The sequence below is a fragment of the Sturnus vulgaris genome, chromosome 2 (genome assembly GCF_052056855.1).
Source record: "Sturnus vulgaris isolate bStuVul1 chromosome 2, bStuVul1.hap1, whole genome shotgun sequence".
Classification (NCBI taxonomy): Eukaryota; Metazoa; Chordata; class Aves; order Passeriformes; family Sturnidae; genus Sturnus; species Sturnus vulgaris.
In genome coordinates, this window is record NC_142244.1 from 12,338,855 (window position 1) to 12,359,400 (window position 20,546).

The following is a 20,546-nucleotide window of genomic DNA, read 5'->3' on the forward strand; positions in this document are numbered from 1 at the left end:
ACATTATGAGGACCATCAAATCCTTCACTCTAGCAGTTCCCTCAGCAGAGAAAATATATTAAGGTAGTTAGAATCATTTTAATTAGATTGAGGCCCCATATAGAGCTGTCTAACTTTTTGAGGAACAGGGAAAGGGCAGTAATACATCTGAAGGTCATCTGAGTCTCTCTAATAGACTGTGATACTCAGACCAATTGTTAAATATGGGAAAAATTGAGTTCTGAGGTTAACTTGTGTCAGCACCCAAAGCAAGGAAAGCTTTTTGCTGTTTCTGGCTCAGATCTGTAGGTTTCCTTGCAGCAAATACCTCAAGCACTGCAATAGATTGTAGGTGTGTGTCCAGATTGCATTAACAATCCTCTTTTATAACTGCAAGCAAAGTTTATTCTGAAGTTATAAAGGTCACCCTAGTAATAGCATGACTGGTTGACATGACATATAACCATGACCTATTTTATAGTTCTCTTCAAAGATTTTTTAATATTCATCAGAGAAAGTCTGGGAAGTAGGTACTTTATTTACTCAGTGAAAGCTTATAAAATAGGTATATTAAAATTTTTATATATGCCTATGATTTTAATTTATCACCCTTTCTTGTTCTCAAATATATTGTGCTCTGGATGCTGTTGACAGAGTAACAATATTTAATTATACTGCAAGGCTGTATTTATGGGCAAACCATTTCAAAAGAAAAAATATGAAAAATATTTTTTTTCCCCCAAGATTAGCTCTGAAACTAAATTTGACCTGGCTGTGCAAAGAAACCTTCTTTATTTAGCATGCTTGGGCAAGCAGCACTTTGTCTCCTGAGAGATTAACATTATAAGCAAGTTATGCAGGTGACTCAAATCCAGTTAATCTCACATAAAGAATGTTAATTGCATTGGCAATGGCATTCACTCTGATCACTTTATAGCTGTATAATTAGCTATTGGACATATTGAAGGGGTTTTCTGAGTGATACAAATACAGGAAACAACATAAGAGATAACTTGTTCTTTCCTGATTCCCGCTGTGCAAAATGCAGAGATGATGGAAAAACGGAAGCAGCAGTTGTTGGTATTTGCATGGCCTCGCTGACTGGGCTCTGTTCTTACATAGCTATTAATTTTCTAGCAACTTCTTAAATGTTTTTGAAAATACAGTTTTAGAAGCTGATATGAAACAAACGTGTATATTCTCCTAAATTGCCTTGATGTGGAATCCAGTGATTTATCTAATGACCTCAGGGCCATTTACTTTCTCCTCAACTGGGTTCTCCTCAAAATGAGACAGGAATTTATTTTCTCGTCTCTTGGATAGGAGAATTTACAGCCACAAGTAGCAAAATCATAAGCAAAATCATGCTCATTCTAATCTCTTAGCTGTTTACACGCAGCTTTTTTAAGCCTGGTCTAAAATGATTTTTGTATGCAGATGAAGTCAGTGTACAGACACACACAGAGTTGTTTAAATTCAGTGGGGATGAACCAGGGCCTCTGAATCATCAATTAGAGTGCTGATCTGGATCTGAATTTCTTAGTTTAGGGTCATGCCTTGAAAAACAAATGCTGAAATGAAGAGAGTATTGTGTATGAACTGAGAGCTGTGTATGAGCTGAGAAGTTGGTCTAAGCTCTTCTTAGGAAAGAAATGGTGAAAAATATGCTGTTGAAAACTTGCATAAAGTGTCATTAAAATATTCTGGTCCAGATTCACATAGTTACAGATGGACCAAGTACATTGCTTAGGATTAGGATTGTTTTTTTTTTCCTTTGTCCAGTTTTAATAAGTTTATCAAATTAAAATTACTTTATCCAAAGTTTTTCATGCCTAACTGGAAAACTGATTCGAGTTGACAAAATTAAATTAAATTAACAAAATAATTCACTCTTCTCTAAGAACGTTGAAGTTCTTGTAGCTTGGAGGTAAAGGGGATAATTGGAATGAAATGGGCAGGAATGAGAGGAATGGAGGAAGTTTTTTGTTCTTAGAAGTGCAGGTGCCTCATACTGAATATCAGGTACCTAAAATATGTTGGGAATAGCTGCACTATGCCAGAGATGTACTTTTTTCTTGTTTATTTTTCCAGAGGATTGTCACTAAATTTAGCCAAATATGCATCTGCCAGAAAAAAAAAAAAAGTAATAGAGTCATCCATTCATACACCAGAGAACCTATGAATGCATTTTCCTGTGTCTGCACTGTGTTGTTTCTGCTGTCACTCTCCTGGGAGGGTCCCCTTGGGTACTTCAGCTGGTTTTTCTTGTGTTAAATTTGTGGATGGGCTGTATTTGGGTGACATGGGGAAAAGGAGCTCCAGTTCAAGTGTAGACCAAACAGTGGAGAAGAGTCCATTTGCTGTGAGGTACAAAGGGAAGAGGCATGGATAGTTGGAAGGGGAATTGGACTTGTGAACTTGCTGGGTTCCAGGTGTGAAAAGTGATATTTCTGGACTAAAAAAAAGATAAAATGACTAAGGAAACAGTCAGCAGCTGGATATGGCTTGTACATAGACTTGAAATGGGAAATTATAAAGATTTCAATATAAGCAGAGAAGCTAGAAATGAATTTACTTGCCCAAACATTGCTGGAATCTGCATATCCTGGGCAGGAATAGGAATAGGACAAAAGCCATGGCTTGAAGAGAAGAATCTTTGCCTGTTAGACATGCTTTTATCTCTGTCATCTGGAAAAGTGCTATAGATTCTTAAGCATGTCTATTCTTCTGCTGACAAACTATGTTTTCCCCTGCCAATAGGTTTCCCTGCTAATAAGGAATTCCTGTGTGATGCTGTCACTCATTTGCATAATTACTAACAGGTGGTTTTGTGTTCTTCATTTTCTGACTGATATTCTGATTTGTAGAAGTGGCAAACACTTTTTTTTGTCTGCAGTTGAATTAATGGAAGCTGAGCTTTGAACACACAAAATTAAAACTTCATTTCCACCCAGCCCCCCCAACCCCTCAAAAAAAAAAGTTATCAGTTTTATGGCTCAGGTTGAACATCAAAATTTAGCAGATACATTTTACCTTCCTTTCTAAGATCTCTATCTCACCTCAGAGAGGAGCTATGAAAATGTGAGGTGATTATAAAGCATTAAGATAGGTGTAATAGAGGTCACGAGGAAATTAATAATTCTGGCTTTGAAGTGCAGCTTGAGTAATAAGACAAGGGCCACCTTCTAAACTGTACAACTACAGCAAATTATTAAACACCTGCTCATTAAATGAATACCAACAATCTGGAGATATTTGGGGTAAAAATAGTACATGATCATATAATTGCAACCAGTCCCATAAGGCACCATAAACAGAAAGGAAGTGATTAAAAGACATGCAGGCAGCCTTAATTCTGTCAGTAAGTGTGGACTGCTTGATTTTTCAACCTTAGTAATGTTCTTTTAACTTTTTTTAAAATTAATTCCATATAATAATCATGCATAACAAACGTATAAAATTAGCTCTGTAGATACCAAGACAAACTGCCCGAGTCAGAATCTGGTATTGCTTGCATCTGCGTGAATTCTGAGTAATTTTTTAAAGTGACATCATATCCCTTAACTTGCTGAGAGTGAAATGTGAAACATAGTGTGTAACCAGTTTTAAATGTCTTCATGATAAATCCCTGTCTTGAGTGGAAATACTGTTTCATATAAACCCAGTCTTATAATGGTTTGACTAGCATAAATAATTTATGACAATAAAAGTGTGGTATGGCTGAGAGGACAGAAAAAAATTTGTGCTGTCCAAAGGCAACTTGAAAACTATCCCCAGTGACATCCTTTCAAATGAAATTACCGGTACTTGGATTTTGTACCAGTATAACTGAGATCAGATTGTGGCTCTGCATCTGGATTTTAAGCAGGCCTGTACAGCATTATGGTGATTAATACTATTTGTAGCTGTGCAGCCTAACGTAACAAGGGTAAACAGAAGTTATTATTCAGACCTTAATTTGGTTTTCCATGGTGAAGTTGGCAGTGGTGATCAGGGATGCTCTGTCCTGTGCACGACACTTCACAATTGCCTGAGGTGCGTAACAAGGAGTTTAAATTTTCCTCTGAAGCATCAAGATATTGATCACTGCCAAAGGCAGGCTGACTGCATTGGCAGCTCCTACACTGCTGCAGCAGGAGCTCCCAGCTCAGGCTCTGGATGTGCAGCGCTGCAGAGCCACAGCTTTTGCAGGGAAGGGCACGGCCTCAGAGCCTCTCCACTGCCTGGCAGGTGGCTGGTCAGTCCTGGCACAGGCTGCCTTCTGGTGGCTCTTGCTGGAGGGTGGGATGGGACATGCCTCTCCAGCCTGGCAGCCCTCTTGCTGGCTCTTTATGCACATCATCAGTTCCACTTGTCTGAATTTGTGGAGCTCAGCCTCCTTTCTGTTTGATGGATGGCTAAGCAACAAGATGCTGAAAAGTCAAAAAGTGTTCGTTTCAGCCCTGTGACTCACTGTGGAATTTTAATGTCTCTTTCAAGAGCGGCCCACGTTTCTCAGGCGACCGATTAACCAAGTGGTGCTGGAGGAGGAGGCCGTGGATTTCCGGTGCCAGGTGCAGGGGGATCCCACGCCCACAGTCCGGTGGAAGAAAGATGATGCAGACTTACCGAGAGGAAGGTGAGAGCCACGTTCACTTTCAGATTTCAGTTGTTGCACAATGCTGGAATCCATCCCTACTACTAAGAGTTTGTTCTTTGACATTGTGTCCAAGATTTATTTCCCACATTGCTGCTCTTTTGGCACACAAATCTTGTTCCAGAGGCGGCTGTGCAGGGAAACTGAGCCTGGGTGAATTGTCCAGGTAGTGGATTCCAGTGGGGGAAAGAAAAGTGATGTGTAGGTGTTGTGAGCACATGGGTATTCAGTGAATTTACTGGAGACAGTAAAGATGTTTTAGGACTGTAATAGTGATAGTACCCCTCAGAATGATGTGCTGATGCCAAGAGGGAGAAAACTTGGCAGGAAAGTTGCTCTGTTGCACTGGCAAGGTGAATTACAAGCAGAACATAGTGGGCTTTGCTGGCTCCTCAGTTTGTGTCTATTAAGTCTTGGAGAGAAACCTTCCTCTTGAGGAAACAAAAAGCCAGACTAGCAGAAGTGTAAAGCAGAGTTTTAAATCTGGAACAGGCCCCCTGTGTTCAAGAAAGATTAATTTAGTCTGGAACAAACAAGGAGAAAATTTTAGTGAGCAGGAGAAGGGAGTCTCTCCTGCAAAAGGGTTTTAAATTAGTTTGGCTCCTTTCAACTAACAGAGCAGTGTTTGGTCTTCATTTTCTGGAACTCTTTTTTGTTTTGATGCTGAATCATTATTTCATTAAAAAAATCTCAACATGGAAATAGCTCTGGGAGCAGAAATCAGAACCCAGGTCTCCACAACCCAACAAGTCCTTCTGGCACTAGAAGTCCTGATGGTTTTTTTCCACAATTTTAATTTTAGCTGTAGTCACAAATAGTGCCTCCTTCCCCCCTCACCCCAAGAGCTGATATTTTCCATCAGTTGAATATACTAATGGAAAAGTATTTAATCTAGAAAAAACATTTTTATGTATATTAGATACATATGTGTATATATACATGTGCTTGTAAAAAAAAATCTTCTTGCAATTAAATTTAAAAAGTGGCATAGCTGTTTTGCTTATTATAGTGACAGATGTGTATGAATGTAATGCACAAAATATTATTTTCATGAGAAGAGTTCGGATGTCAGGATGGATTTTTCTCTTTGCTTGCTCTTCAACTGTGTATTATAGAGTGGTCCACAGTACAATACATTGTGTTTCTGTGATTTATTCTTGCTTTTGTGCTACTTCTGTTGTTTTAAATCATGTCTGCTTCTAGGTCTCATAAGCAGAAGTAATAGATGATGAACCCACAGTGTCTTTGGTTAGATTGCATTTTTATTAGATATTTTTAGTGACTGTATCCCTTCTTTTTCTCCAACATCTGCACTTCAAATGCCTCTGATAATTGGCATTGTATGCTTTCCATTCTATATTTTTTTTTATTTATATAGCACGATATGTGAGCATATCTTCATGTCCAAAAAGTGGACACTTCCAAACCATGCTGCTTGATGCTTAATCAAGGAAGATAAACTGAAACCTCTAAAAGAAAAGCTATTGGGTTTTTTCTGGATTTTTTTAATACCAGCAAAGAAATTTGCCCAGGTATAGTCTGAATGAATGGAGAAGAAAATTATAATACCAAAATTTTATAAATTAGGAAAGAATGTCAAAATGATTCCTCCTTGGTGTAATTGAGGGATTTTTTTTAGATAAAAGACAAATTATCTTTCAGCTTCTGAGCTCCTGTATTTTAAGTGTTTTAACATCTACAGTGAAATATAAAGCCCTCAAGGATTTCCCTTTGTTATTCTTCCTACATGCATAAATACTTCTGAGCAGATCTCTGAGCTATTTGTCATATAACTTTCAATATAAATTTCCTGTTTCTACAGCTAACTAAGTTCTTTGCACATCTGTCTGTTTTCATTTTTCCAATAATTTCATTTTGGCTTCAACCCTAGATTGCAACACAATGACAGTAGATACCTGTTTCAATAATTACTGCAGATTTTTAAATGTGTCTATTGTTGATTCAGCTTTCAAAAGTGTCTAGTTCAGTGACAGCAAAGTCGGACAAACTGAATTTTTTCTATGCATTTTGTTTCTGTAATTTGCTTCTGGTGAATGCCAGAATCAGTGATAATGGATCCATAGTCTTTCAGAAATCCTTGTCTGTTTTTGTTTTAGTTTTAGTCTTGTTTGTCTTGTTTGTTTTAGTTTTTTTTAGTGACCCATGTGAAAGCAAGGAGAAAAGTAATCCCAGTGATTTTTGGTGACAAATGTGAACAGTATTGCTGCACCAATTGGTGTGTTGAGTAATAATTGGAAAATAATTTCAGGCTGTTAAAGTGCTAATTATAAAGGTCTCTGATGGACTATAAGCATCTCCAGTTGCAATTGGACTAAATGAGAAAAAAACCCAACTTCTAAAGAAATTATTATGTTTGAAAACATGACTCTATAAAAAAAATAATTTGACTATTTGTCAAATTGTCTATGTAATTGCCCAGGAGTATATAAATAGCAATGCTTCAAATCTGAGAATAGACAGTTTATTCTGACGGTGCAATTTCTGTTGTTTTGAACTGTTGATCTAAACCAACTATGATAGTCTGTATTTTGAATTTAAAACCTTAAAGTGCTTCTTTAAGTAGCAGTTCTTAAAATGCTTTGGAATCATTGGTCTCACTAGTGGTCAAAAGAAGTTACTTATACAACATCCTGGAGACCTGACTTGAGATTTCAGACTGTGATCTATATCATGGAGCTCCTTTGTGTATGACTGAGCAGGAATTAAAAAAATTATAAATACTAGGTGAAAACAGTAGTGAGAGTAATGTAAGATAACTGTTTTCATACTTCTTTTGCACCACTGTGCTAAAGAATTATTTCTATTCTTTAGTGTTTAAAATTCTAGTCAGAGCCTAAATTGGTCCCAGAAAATTAATATCTTGTTGATCTAAATGTTGACACTGCACCAACAGGGAGAATCAAAACACAGTGTGAAGTCTAGGGTATGTAAAGCCTTTTTCCTGAAGCTGTCCACTTCAAATCAGTGACCCAAGACTGAAATGCATTGTGAATCAAAGGTAGAGGCACATGATGTATATTTTATTTTAATTGCTCTAAAAATTCAGCCTCGCACCACAGCCTCCCCAGTACACAAAGGGTGAGGAATAGTTAATCAAGTATGACTCATGTCAAACTATTGGAGGTGAACAGAATGTTGTGAGGTCACTAGTCCTATGACTTTGGCTGCAACATGAGGTTCACTATTCCATGAATAGAGTTTTTTCTCACTATGTGACACAAGGAAATGGCACAAAGATTGTGTCAAAGTGACTCAGGCAATTGTGGCCATGCATAATGATTAAGACCTACTGAAAATTAAATAAAATTTGTCTTTATGCATTGAAACTTTTTTCCAGACACATGGTCAGGTATCTTTCCCTTTGATGTCTGCTCAGCAGAAATAAAGATTATACTTTCCTTCCAAGGACATGATGGTCTCTTGTGTGGTAGGGAACTCAATGTGGCCTGGATCAACTTTTCATTCATCTACATTTTAGTCCTGGTAATAGGAAGAAAATGACATTATTTGAGAGCCTACAGTATGAGAGTGGCAGATCTATGACTAGCAATTTAATAACATTTGAATAAGGTTTGTGCAGTGTTTCATGTCTTCAAATTTTCTAGCGAAGCTGAGGAGAGCAGCTGCACGGTCTGTAATTATATAGCAAGTAATAAGTACTTTTTTTTTTTAGGAAGTGAAGAGATTTTCAATTACAAGTCAAAATTTATGACACACTATAATAACTGTTTAAACCTTTTATACAGAAGAAGTTAGCAGTGCCAGCTCTTCGGGAGAGTGAGGTTAGCTCAGCAAATGCATTTTTCAGTTGCCTTAAAAATGACTGAGTAGCAATCACATAGGCCTTTTTTTATATTCCAGCCCAGAACAGCTGTTTTAGCTCAGTAAATACATCTTTAATGAAATTACAACCTGCTCTTTTAAGTTGCATTTACAGGCACTGTCTGATTAGATGGATATTGTACTAGAGATGAAAAGTGGCAACTGCACCAGCAGGAAGAAGTATTTGTTTTATGTGCCACCCACACAATGGGAGTGTGGGCAGAAAAACCAAGAGTGATGCTTCAGAAGGAAAGTGGTGTGTAGTTTACACAAGGTATATTGCTAAGTGTTAAGAGATTGTAGGTTATTACATGAAACCGAGCAGTATCACAAAGAGCACAGTAAGCTTTCTTATTTGCTGGAGATTAGGAGCAGTCATTAAAAATTATTTGGAAATAAGTATTCGTAAAACATGGAGTTAGTGTATTCTAAGATACGTGCTAGCTGCAACAGCACAAGCCTGTGTAGGTGTTAGTTTTGCTATGTTTTTAAAACTGGCCGCTTTTTTTATATATATATGCGTAGTCTGGGCAGAAATGCTGTCTGTCACACTTCTGATAGAGTTTAATGAAAAAACACACATCTAATTTCACTGCTTTCCTCCATGGCTTCTTGTGAGCCCAAACCTAAGAGTATAACACGACATTTTAAAACTATCTTAACTGTCTTCCAGATGCGAATCTTTGAAATGGATTTAAACACAACTGACAGCAAACCTAATGAACTAAGAAAAGCTGGATTTTTCAAGGGGAGAGCCAGAAAGAGCCTGATAGCCTGAGAAGTTTTGCATTTGTATTGCTCCACTGTGATGGGTTGACCCTGGCTGGATGTCAAGTGTCCCCCAAAGCCCTTCTGTTATTCCTTCCCAGCTGAACAGGGGGCAGAAAATACAATGAAAGGCTCATGGGTCAAAATAAGAATGGGGAGAGATCACTCATCAGTTAGTGTCATGGGCAAAACAGACTCAACCTGGAGAGAAATTAGTTCCATTTATTATTAATCCACCCAGAATAGAATAATGAGAAATAGAACCAAATCTTAAAAACATCCTCCCCCCACCTTATTCCTAGACAGAGAAAGAGGGCTGTGGTCTATCCATCACACCTTGTCTCTGCATTCTCCACAGGGAGAGGAGTTTGCTCCCGTGCCTGGAGTTCCTCCTCCCCTCCTTCTTCACTGACCTTGATGTCTGCAGAGCTGTTGCTCTCTCATGAGAGCTTTGGTGGGCACCTTGCACATACCCACCACATCATGACTGCAAGATAAGGCTCTGTAAGCAAGAGAGACAGTAATTTTTAAGAATAAACAGTGGTGCTCCTTAATTCCATTTATATTCTGTGGATAGTATATTGAGGTATTTAACTCCAGCCCCCTCTAGATACAACCAAGGGGAGAATGACCTTTCAATGAAATATGAGTTAATAACACTACAGCCCTATGTGCTTTGTTCAAGTTAATATCTGTGCAGATTGTAACAAAATGCAGTCTAATGTGTATTGAAAATTAATTAGAGTAAAGAGTGTGTTTTAGTAGTGTAGTGAATATCATCTTTGGTTACATCAGCAAATTTCTATTGCAATTAATAACAATTAACTGCTTTAAATAAAGGGTCAGGGGAAAAGGATGTTTTTTCATATCAGCTATATCACATGTACTATTTGTCATCTCTGGTTATATCCTGTATGATTTACATGCCCATCTCTTCTTTTCTTAAGCTAAAGCATTAAGGAGAGATTAGTCCCTTTATGAGAAGCATAGGGGAGAAGATTGGATGTTCTTAATAGCTTGTCAAAAAGAGACAGTGAAAGAAAAGAGGTTTAATATGGTATTTGTATTCTTACATACATGTGGAGGCAGGAGAGGAGGTTTGCAGAGGAGGTTTTTGTAGATGTCTGGCACAGAGAGAGCTGCTCTGTAACTTGCAGGGTCTGTGGTGCACAAGCGAACGCTGGCAGATCTCAGCCAATTGCAGCATAAGCATCCTTTCTGCTGTTGCATTGAACCACTTGAGAAAACTTCTGTAAAATCAGAGATACCATTTAGAGATACAGAGGTGGTGGGAGGTAAAATGGATGCAGGAGTTGGTTAATTCTTTCTGTATATAGCATCAAGATGATGTACCCCAGTGATGGTGGGGTGCCCGTCTTGTAGCACTTTTGGTTGAGTATCCCTTTTCTCTGATTCCTGTTTTGCCTGTCACTAATCCCTTCCTCCTCTGCAAGTGGAAACATATTCCTTACAGTTGTATGAGGAGTACATGCCCAAGTGAATGTGCAAATGAGAGCATTTTTTTACATTTTAAATCCCTCAAAACTTGACATTGAATAAAGTCCTATAATTGCATTGTCCCTCAGTTACCCCAGAGGTTTTTAGTCTAACCCAGGAGTTGCCTGCCATTCCATTTGTCTGAAATATTAAATGCTGTGAGCAAAAGTGGTAGATGTGTGTCTTTGCTCGACTGATCAGCAGAGAAACAGTTAATAACGTTGACATTTAAATTGGCTTCATGTTAAGTGTCAGTTCTCACCACAGAGCTGAAGAAGAGCTATTGTTTCAGCCAGTCTTTTTTGAGATTCATGAAAATACTCTCCAGTCGCTTACATAAGGGTCAAGATTGGAAAAATAGCTTTACAACTCCATGGACAGCAGCCATAAAGGAATTGTGTCAACTAGCACTCCCGCCTGCATGTTTTCTCTTTATGCTGTGTGAACTATTGGTGATCTATGAAGTGATCACTGGCCGTGCACTAGAAACAGTATTGTCACAGGAGAATGTTCTTATTTCTTTTTATTCTTTCTTATTCTGCAGCCTAAAATAGTTAAATTTCAGAGAATTAATGGAGTTACTAGAAGAGTTCAGATACAAAATTTAATGCCAGTTGTAGTAGGGTTTATCTCAAACATCAGTTTATCTGAATTTTCCACTCACAGAAGGCTGCAGTAAAAAAATAGTCTTGCAGGAAGGAGATACAGTGAAATTTAATGTAGAAATTCATTCAAAATTCTCCTACTAGTGCTTAAAAATTTCCTTAGTATCCAAAAAAAGCAAAGTATACTGAGTAAAAGCTTAGTAATCACATGGTTTGTATACTGTATTTATAAATTTTAGAATATTAAGGTAGCCTTCTTTCTATTATCAGTTTATTAAAACCATTAAAATAATAGAATTAAAAAGTAAAGATTTTTAACTGTGCATGTTTTTTCCATGAAAGCCTCAGGAAAACAGGGAGGAGGAAGCTGTTAGTTATATTCAAGTGGGAGTAAGATTCAAGAGTTCTAACCACTGATGCTACTGGAATATCTGGCCTGCAGGGATTTCTTCTCCTTTAACACATTCCATCTCTTCATGGCATACAAAACTTGTCATCTGAGTTAAAAACAAATTAACTTACACTGTCAGTGGAAACACTTTAATGGTAAAGTTTTATGCCTAAAAATTATTTCAAGTTTCTATCAGTAAGTTCTATGTTGATAATTGCTTAACTAGCAAAATGTACTTTTTAAGAATATGACTTCTGGCTCAACTGCAGCACTGAAGGCACTTTCATTACAACGTTAACATGACTTCATCTTTAATTACCACTTCAAGGTTGGTTTCTGATTCAAAATACAGATTAGGAAATATTTCATTTCTTTAAAAGTTTATAGTAATTTTTTATGTGCTTTAGGCAAATAATAATAAACAGGCAAACACAAATTCAGTTTATTTCAAACTACTCATGATCTGCATGCTCATGTTAAAAAAATGCATCAAGCCAAGTTTAGTTGGGTGCACGATGCCAGTCTGGGCTCAGATCATCTTACTTTGTTCCAGTCCTTGCAGTAACATTTCAATTTTTCAAAAGCAGAAATGGATGAAACCAGATAACTCTGAGCATGAAGGGTACTTTTCTGAAGGATGAATTTATGTCATAGGCATTAATAATATAAATCTCCCCAAGTGCTTGACAAATGTGTCTCATCTGTGAGGCAAAGGACTACTCTTGGTGATGGGAGGATAGGTCTCCATGCCAAGTGATTACAAGATCTCTTAGATCATACTTCCACCAACGCTCCAGTTTCTGAAATGTGGAGCTCTGTCTGGAACTAAAATCAAATCAGAAGCCCATTTTGGATAATGATCATGTGGTAATTCCCTATGAGTACACTTGTATGTGTAAACAGAGATGTAGAGGTGAAGGTTGGAACCTGCATAAGTTTAGATAGCATTTATTGAGTCATTGATTCCCAGACATATGTTTTGTTCTTAACTTCTATTTGTTTCCTAATTATTTCAAAGAGAATCAAAAACCAGTCTCAATTTTCTTTCTTGGTTCTCTTCTGAGCACCTGGCTCCTGATTTTGTAAGACTACACATTTTTATGTGCAGTCACACCTGTTTGTTTGCATGTAAGAGCAGTGCTGTGGAGTGTAATGCTTCTAGATTATTTGGAAAACACTATTTCATTGGACACAGGTATGGTTTCCCAGTGTTGGCCCAGTAACTGTAACAGCTGTACACATATTTTATGAGATTTAGACCATGTTATTGAATGCCTTGTTTTAAAACAAGGTGAAGTGTGGGCTTCTGGTTTATGTTACTGCAATGGAGAGTGTCTACTCTAACAGATAGAAATAATCTGCTGATCACAATCCATATGAGGTTTTGGACTAAAGCAGAACCTGTGTCAGCATAATTGAAGAAAAATCCTGATACTGAATAGGAGCCTGTGTCACACAGCTCTTTTCCTGGTTTGTTGTGTGGAATAAGGAAATATGGAATATAGAAACCCTTTTATATGACAGCTTGCAAATACACATCACACAAGGAAATTCAAAGTAATATAACATTGTCTTCTACCTTTTTCTGGCATGAATGGCAGAGCCAAAAAATAAATGAGTGTCTGGACATGTAGATGTGAGGAGTAGCCATCCTGTCAGCACCTTGGAGATAGCTCCCCGGTAGCTCAATTTATCATGGCTGTAAGCAGTGTCTTAGAGCCACCCAGCAAAAATCAGCTTTTGATTTCAGGGGCACAACAAAGTAATTTGAGATCAATGCACACAAATATATCCCTAGCTGTTGCTGATTCAGGCTTTGCTAGAGAAAGAAAACACAACACTCCTATATATTTCCCCCAGAAAGCTGTTACCCATGTAGGTTTGGGCTTCTTTCTACTTCCACTTATCAGTGCATGGAATGGAAGTGAAAAAAACTCAACTTATGCCAGATATGCATTGCCAGTGGGCATGGAGGCTCTCCCTTCTGCTGCTGGATCATACAAGCCTGAAGCAGGTAACAGCTCACACTTCCCATCTCACTGCAGCTTCCCTCTGGCTCCCTCCATCTGGCACAGGGAGAGCAGGAGCCAGTGAAAAGCTGTGGCACTATGCTGGGAGCTGAAGTGCCAGCACCACAAAACAGAAGTGGAGACAGAAGCTTAAGCCTCCTTAACTACCTCCTGTTTACCCTGGTTTTGGCCAGTAGCATCTCTCTATTTGGGCTCCCTAATCATCGATGTTGTGAGCAGTCTTGAAGCTTTGTGCGTGTTCTGCAAAATAGTCTGGCAGGCAGGCAAAAGAAAATAGAGCAAAGTCATTTTTGTGCCATCTCTAAAAAAAAAAAAAAAAAAAAAAAAAGAAAAGGCAAGCCTACAATGTGTGCATACAAAGATTCTAATTTTTTTATTTAACGTTTTTTATTTCAAATAATGTTTTAGATGAAAATATATACTTTGTATAAATTGATCCAATTTTTTTGAGGCCAGTGGCATCAGTCTTTAACAGTTTAGACGTGACTTTTTCCTCTTGCAATATCCCCTTAGCAAGAAATAAGACTTTGAGTTGGATTTGTTGAGTTCAGCAGTATATTCTGTGAAGTTTAAAATAGACTGCTAAAGCAAGTACATCCTTGTATTAACAGTTAGGCCTACTTGGATATTTAGGAATGTAATGACTCCAGCTGCAGCTGCATTTTTGCTATCTGTGCATGTTAAATACAAAAGAGGTGCATTTTTCTTTATGCATAGCTGCAAGCACATTTTTGAAAATATGGAAACTAGAGGTTCTGCAAAACACTGTGGAAAATTTGTATCAAATGCAACAAAACCAAAAAAAACCATTGCTAAATACATCTAAATTCAGCAAATTTTTCTCAATTTTTTATTTGATAATCATGAGGAAGATTGATGGCTGTGTATGAACAGATAAACTTCCAAATGTGAAGAAAAAAAATCCAACTGTGACAAAACCAGTTCAATTCAAGTTTATTCTTAGATGCTTAAGTTAACACATGAATTCAACCTCAGTACATTAATTTGTGATACTTAAAAACAGTTAATGTGTTTTGTTTTATTTGCTGTTTGGCTGAGCAGATGGTAATGGTTTTGACACAATTTGTTTTTTTATTTTTCTTCTTTTCTTTTCTTGAAAAAGACAAGGCTCTTTTTCCCACTTTGTCACAGCTGGTTACCAATCAATCTCAATTCACAGTACAGTGATGATAGCACATGTTGTTCAGGGGCCAAATCTGATTGGGTTGCATTTTCAGCAGTGTTTCATATCAAAAAAAAATTTGTGTCTGTATGGCAGTGACTGTCAGCACACTATTGTACAACTGTCATTAATCAGAACTAGCAACAATGAATGCATTCACATGTGCCAGAGACTGCCAGATTTCACTCAAAATCACCCAATTTCTATTAGAATTTCCTCACCAGCAGTGTTTTCTCATGTGCCTCTTGTTTCTCTCTTTCTTTTTTCCTTGCCAGTCCCCTGCCAGCCCCTTCCTTTTTGCTTAATTAAAGGCAGACCTGCTCTATTTCTTGTAGAATAGAAATTATGTAATATGGTGCCCAAAAGTGGCTGGTTTATATCTGGCACAGACTGACTGGCTGTTCAAGAGACCTCTCCCAGCTCAGTCTGACAGCTGAAGTCTAAGCTGAGCCGAAAGGTTAAGCACCTCCGAATGTTTAACAAAGAGAAGTAGTTAAAATCAATTAGATGTCCATAAACATGTGAAACTGATGTCTGACACCATGTGGTTTTACCTCAATGTTGCATTAATTGGCTAGGAGTCAGCAATATTTGGGCAATATGTCACAAGTTGTTTCTTGACACTGCACATATTTTGAAGACATAGCCTTCTTCATGTACTGGCAACGTTAAGGAGCAATTTAACCACTGCACCCTAGTTTTCTGTCATTCCATTGTCAATCCAGGAGCCTGGTAAAAGGTCTCTGTGATTGGTATTAGCACAGAGAACCCTGATCCTCATTCCCAAGTGTTCAGGAACACTAATCCAGATGAGAGTGAACTTCCACAGAAAGTGAGGTGAAAACGTCTTGCTATGGGGATTAGAGGATCTAGGACAGAGAGGAGACAAGGCACTGCTCAAGGCTGGGCAGGTGGATGCTTGAGAAATTCAAGATTTTCAGTCTTCATTCCTTGTTATGTTGTTTGTGCTGCTGTGGGTCAGGCTAAAAGCCAGTTTTCCTCCTTTCTCCTTCCTGTCTGCTTCATGTGCCAAAGCTCTTCACTGAACTGTGGGGACAGTGGGGGTGGAACAGATGACTAATGGGCAGCATATCAGTACTGCAGGACAGCAGATGGTTCTGATGCCCCACAGGTCCATCCATATATGAATCCAATGGCTGGATTGCACCTTCTGTCAGGGTGGGCCAAAAGTATGGCCTGTTGGAGGAGCAGACTGGGAGAGCCGAACCTGTCCTCGAAGTGATTGTTAACTGGACCACGCCAGTGGCATGTTTACGCCACCCTCCGTTTGGTGACCCAAGTGGGAGCTGGTGGCTGTTCCCACCACCCTGCGTCCTGGCATGCCATGCAGCTGGCTCCTGCGCCCAGCAGCCTTGGCACAATGTGCATGACTGGCAGGTGCAGGGATAAAGGCTGCCACAGCCTCCCAGGCAGCTGGCTGGCATGCCGGCACCAGCACATCCGTGACAGGAAGCAGGGTGAGTCAGCTGGAGCTCCCTGTCCCAGCCTGCCTGCATCCCAGCTCAGATACATCCTCACTCAGATACATACCATCCCTCACTCACATACAGTCCTGCTGCCTGTCTGTTTTGCTCTCAGCAGCAGTAAGTGAAACACAGGGATGTTATCTGTTGTATGGGGGAAAAAAAAAATCAATTGCATAGATGGCTAATTGTTGCCCAGCTTTATAGGCCTAATTCCAGTATCCAATTCATATTTATATTACAACTGATCTTAGTTTTCTCATCATACAGGAGCTTAATACGAATTTATATTTTCAGTCTCCTAGAGCTGGCCTCACATCAAGAAAATAAGCATTTGCTCTTGTCTGCAACTCTGCAGTCACCAAAGACAAATAGCTGCTCCATCGTTGTGGGATAATGTTGGCATATTCTTGAGATTTTTAAGGGGGACAATTTGCCTTTTCTGTCTTATGAAAACAGTGATTTTTATTTGCCATTGACTAACACAGCACAGCATGCAAAATGACATAATTTGTGAGCAGTCTAGAAGAAATGTTCTTAAGCTGCATGAGGCTATTGAATGTAGTTGTAATAGATGTCTAGTTCTCCAGAAAGTGCGTATTAAGTTCTCTAACATCATAACTACCTGCCCCCCTCACCACTACCAATGGCACTATGCTGGCAAAAAAAATTTCCCTACAAGTTTCTAAAGTTTGCCATGGCATCTACTTGCTTATTCTTCCCCTTGGCATATTTCTTATTCATCAGTTAAATCTGAGGTACTGCGTATACATACAATTAAGTGTAACTCCTGAGGAAATGGGCGCTATATGTGTTTATGTTAACTCTAACAGAATGGTTAGCCTCAAATTCATCTTTATTAAATTATTTCTTGCTAATTGATAGAATCTACTGAATATAGGAAGAAGTTTTATTGCAGTGAGTGTGAAAGAATGTCTTGGCTGCTCTTTGTTCTTGGAATTTCTAGGAATGCTCTAATTAATGTTGTGAGCTTTAGTTAGACCTAACAGAAATTTAAATATTTCACCATATGTGATCTTTGAGTTAGGATGCTTTGAAGTCTGTTAGCACACAGTGCTACCTCTACAAACCTATACTGAATGAACCAATAGCAATGTACATTATGTACACCAAAAAAGTTATCTTTCACATTGCCAAAGGATCTAAAAATGCTCATAGAGCCTGAAGACATTCCTCTGATTTGTTGCATTGCATCCTTATTCATCCAAACATTTAAGGGTGCTCTTCCATATGATTTCAGTGTGTTTCCTATACAACTCTATAAGGTCTTTACTGCTTAACAAAAACAAAGTAAATGCGTCCTTCTAAAATTATGTCATGACTGTGTATAAAGTGAGAAATAGTACTGACACCTCCTGAAGTCCAGATATCTTTAGTTTTGTGTTCCTGTTTCACTGATACATGTAAATCGGAAGCCAAGTCTAGATTCAAGGTGACTTTAATGTATTATATCAAGAAGAAATATTGTTGAAAATAATTTAACAAAATAATATTTAAAGGGTAAAGTATCTATTGCTGATAACCAGAGTTTTCCTGATTTTGGAACCAAAGACATTTTATACAACATGACGTCTCCTATTAACTTTAATGAGCTTTGGATCAGAGCCTAAAATACTTTGTTAAGCATGACTTCTGCAGGATAAGAACAATTTAACTGAAAATATTTTTCTGGGTATAATCAATCTAAATGCCTTGAGAATAAATGCTCACTACATATTGGAGTGTGTTGCATTAATTAAGTTTTATACATCCTCATAGTTTTAGAATTATTTCAACAAGTAGAAGCAAAGAAATGGACAAAGCACAATTGAATTGTTTCTAATTTCTTTTAAGAAAGAGAAAATGTCATTGTCCACCCTTATTGAATCATTTTGTTGTATTCCTGTGAAATTGATAAATCTTCTTTAATGTGCCTCTTCAATAAATGTCACCTTCCAGTGCTAGAGTATATTTTTTATTGTTTGCAATTGAGTAGTGTGAGATCCATGCTCATCATTCTCTAAGGGATTGCTGCTGTAGGGGAAAATGTATATAAAAGGAAATTTCCAAATCAGCAAAAGGTAAAACATGTAGCTCACATAGTTAAAGGCATGATAAACCTGACCTGTCATGTATTGATAACTGATGTCTGATACCTTAATTTTATCTTATTCCTCTAGATCAAGGACAAAGTGAATGATATTACTAATAAAGCCCTAATACTGAACATAGCAATACTAATTTTATGTAAAGTTTCTAACTAATGCAGAGTGCAATAAAAATGTCATGGAGATTAATGCTTCGTGGAATTATCTAATGCTGGATAATAATTTATCTTCCAAAGTTGGCTCCAAGATAGATTCAGACTGGCATTTTCCAGGTGATAGTTTTTGTCCATTCCTGTTGCCCACAAAAAGAGTTTTCATTCTTTTGCTGTGCCCCAGGTATGACATCAAAGACGACTACACGCTGCGCATTAAGAAAGCCATGAGCACGGATGAAGGCACCTACACCTGCATCGCTGAGAATCGCGTGGGCAAGGTGGAAGCCTCTGCTACGCTCACCGTGCGAGGTGAGTGCTCCCACAGAGGCAGGGCCTGTGTCCTACATGGATAATTGCTTTCTGATGAGATGGGCCACATCCTTCCCTGCCACTGTTTGCCTTCCACGCGCCCTTTGCAATGGTGGCTGCTGCTGCACTGATTTACAGCGCAGGTGAAATCCTGGTCCTGTTGATATCTCATGGAAAATTTTAATTTATTTCGGTGGGATAGGATCCCCCTGCAGTTAAAGTCCTGCCCTGAGGTGTTTTATTGAAGAGGAGATGCATATATGCATAAGCAAGCACTACGTAACTGGGAGAATAGGCATTAATATGTGAGCCATCAGTTCAGGCTATTAGTCACGTTTCTTTCTCTAAGAAGTATAAGGAGTAGAGCAACTATATTTATTAATGACAAACATAATACAGATAATATTATTATGAGATTAGCTCTGCCATAATTAAGCTCTCTACCACTACCCTTTATCCAAAAAATAAACCATAGCCAAAGGAAAGATAAAATCCTAATTAAATTTTTTAAGCATTACAAGGTAAAGACTAATTATTCTCTCCTAAAATATTTGTGGTCTCTAGTATCCACTCACAGTTATGTGCTGGTCTTTGATTTGGTAAGGAGGTTTTAAGGCTGGTGGAATAATGAGCTGCCAAAAAAGCTTTTGTGACAGTAGATATAGACATGCTAAAGATTATGGGGAGAGAAAAAGTTTGTAAGCTAGTATTTCTATTTGAGTAAATAGAATATAATAGTTATTACCTCATTCCAAAAGAGAAGCAGCAATTTGGCACAATGGATATCATGCAGACACTATTTCACAGTTTAGTGGTGCATGCTGACGGTTTTCAGTAGAGCTGGGAAAGGTTAATAAAAACATTTTTAGCTTTATCTGTCCTCCTCTTTTCATACACATTAAATCAAATGTTCAAAGTCTCAATGGATTGCTTTATTAGAACTGGGGTCAACTGACCCAAGAGGCCAGCTTCCATTTCCATCCATTTAATGCATGGACACAGTTCAGTTTAATTTGCTGAATTCAAAGAAAAAAAAAAAAAAAAAAAAAGCCAGAGTGGCTTTGTGGACAGAGAGATGTTGATATGTAACAAAGAAAAGAGAGCTTTGTGATAATCTTTTGAAATATTAACTCCGTGTTCACTTTAGACTGTAAGTGACAATATGGCTCTTCCCATTTTAAGTTGAAGACATAGGTGTGTAAGAGATTACTCTTCTCTTTTGTAATGTGGGAAAATTAGTCACCACAGCAAACTCCCAGAAACAGTCTTACTCTGTTCTTTGTCACAGACAGGGTTACAATGTCCAGTAATTCTGGTAGCCAATTCCCTGGCCTTTAAACACTCCTAGAACTGTGTCCACTGTGTACATTACTGGAGCAAGCCTTTAGGATTTGCTACCCTGACTTGTAATGTAAACAGTAGCTAGAACCCAGCAAAAAAATCCTTTGAAATCACCGAAGCTTGAACCCAATGAAATTAAAGGGAAAAAAACACAAGGAAATTTGTAATTTAATCTATTTTCCCCCAGTAAAAGCATGTTTTCATTATCTTGTGTATT

General features: G+C 38.0%; 1 protein-coding gene across 8 annotated transcripts in view; it reads left to right on the top strand.

Annotated features, from left to right (window-relative positions):
* Nucleotides 1–20,546, top strand: part of ROBO2 (roundabout guidance receptor 2) — an 859,086-nt gene that overhangs the window by 716,952 nt on the left and 121,588 nt on the right. For all 8 annotated transcript variants that reach the window (XM_088157800.1, XM_088157805.1, XM_088157803.1 and 5 more), the window contains exons 5-6: nt 4,459–4,597; nt 18,861–18,988. In XM_088157800.1, coding sequence (XP_088013926.1) covers nt 4,459–4,597; nt 18,861–18,988 — 267 coding nt within the window. The remainder of the gene's footprint in view (nt 1–4,458; nt 4,598–18,860; nt 18,989–20,546) is intronic.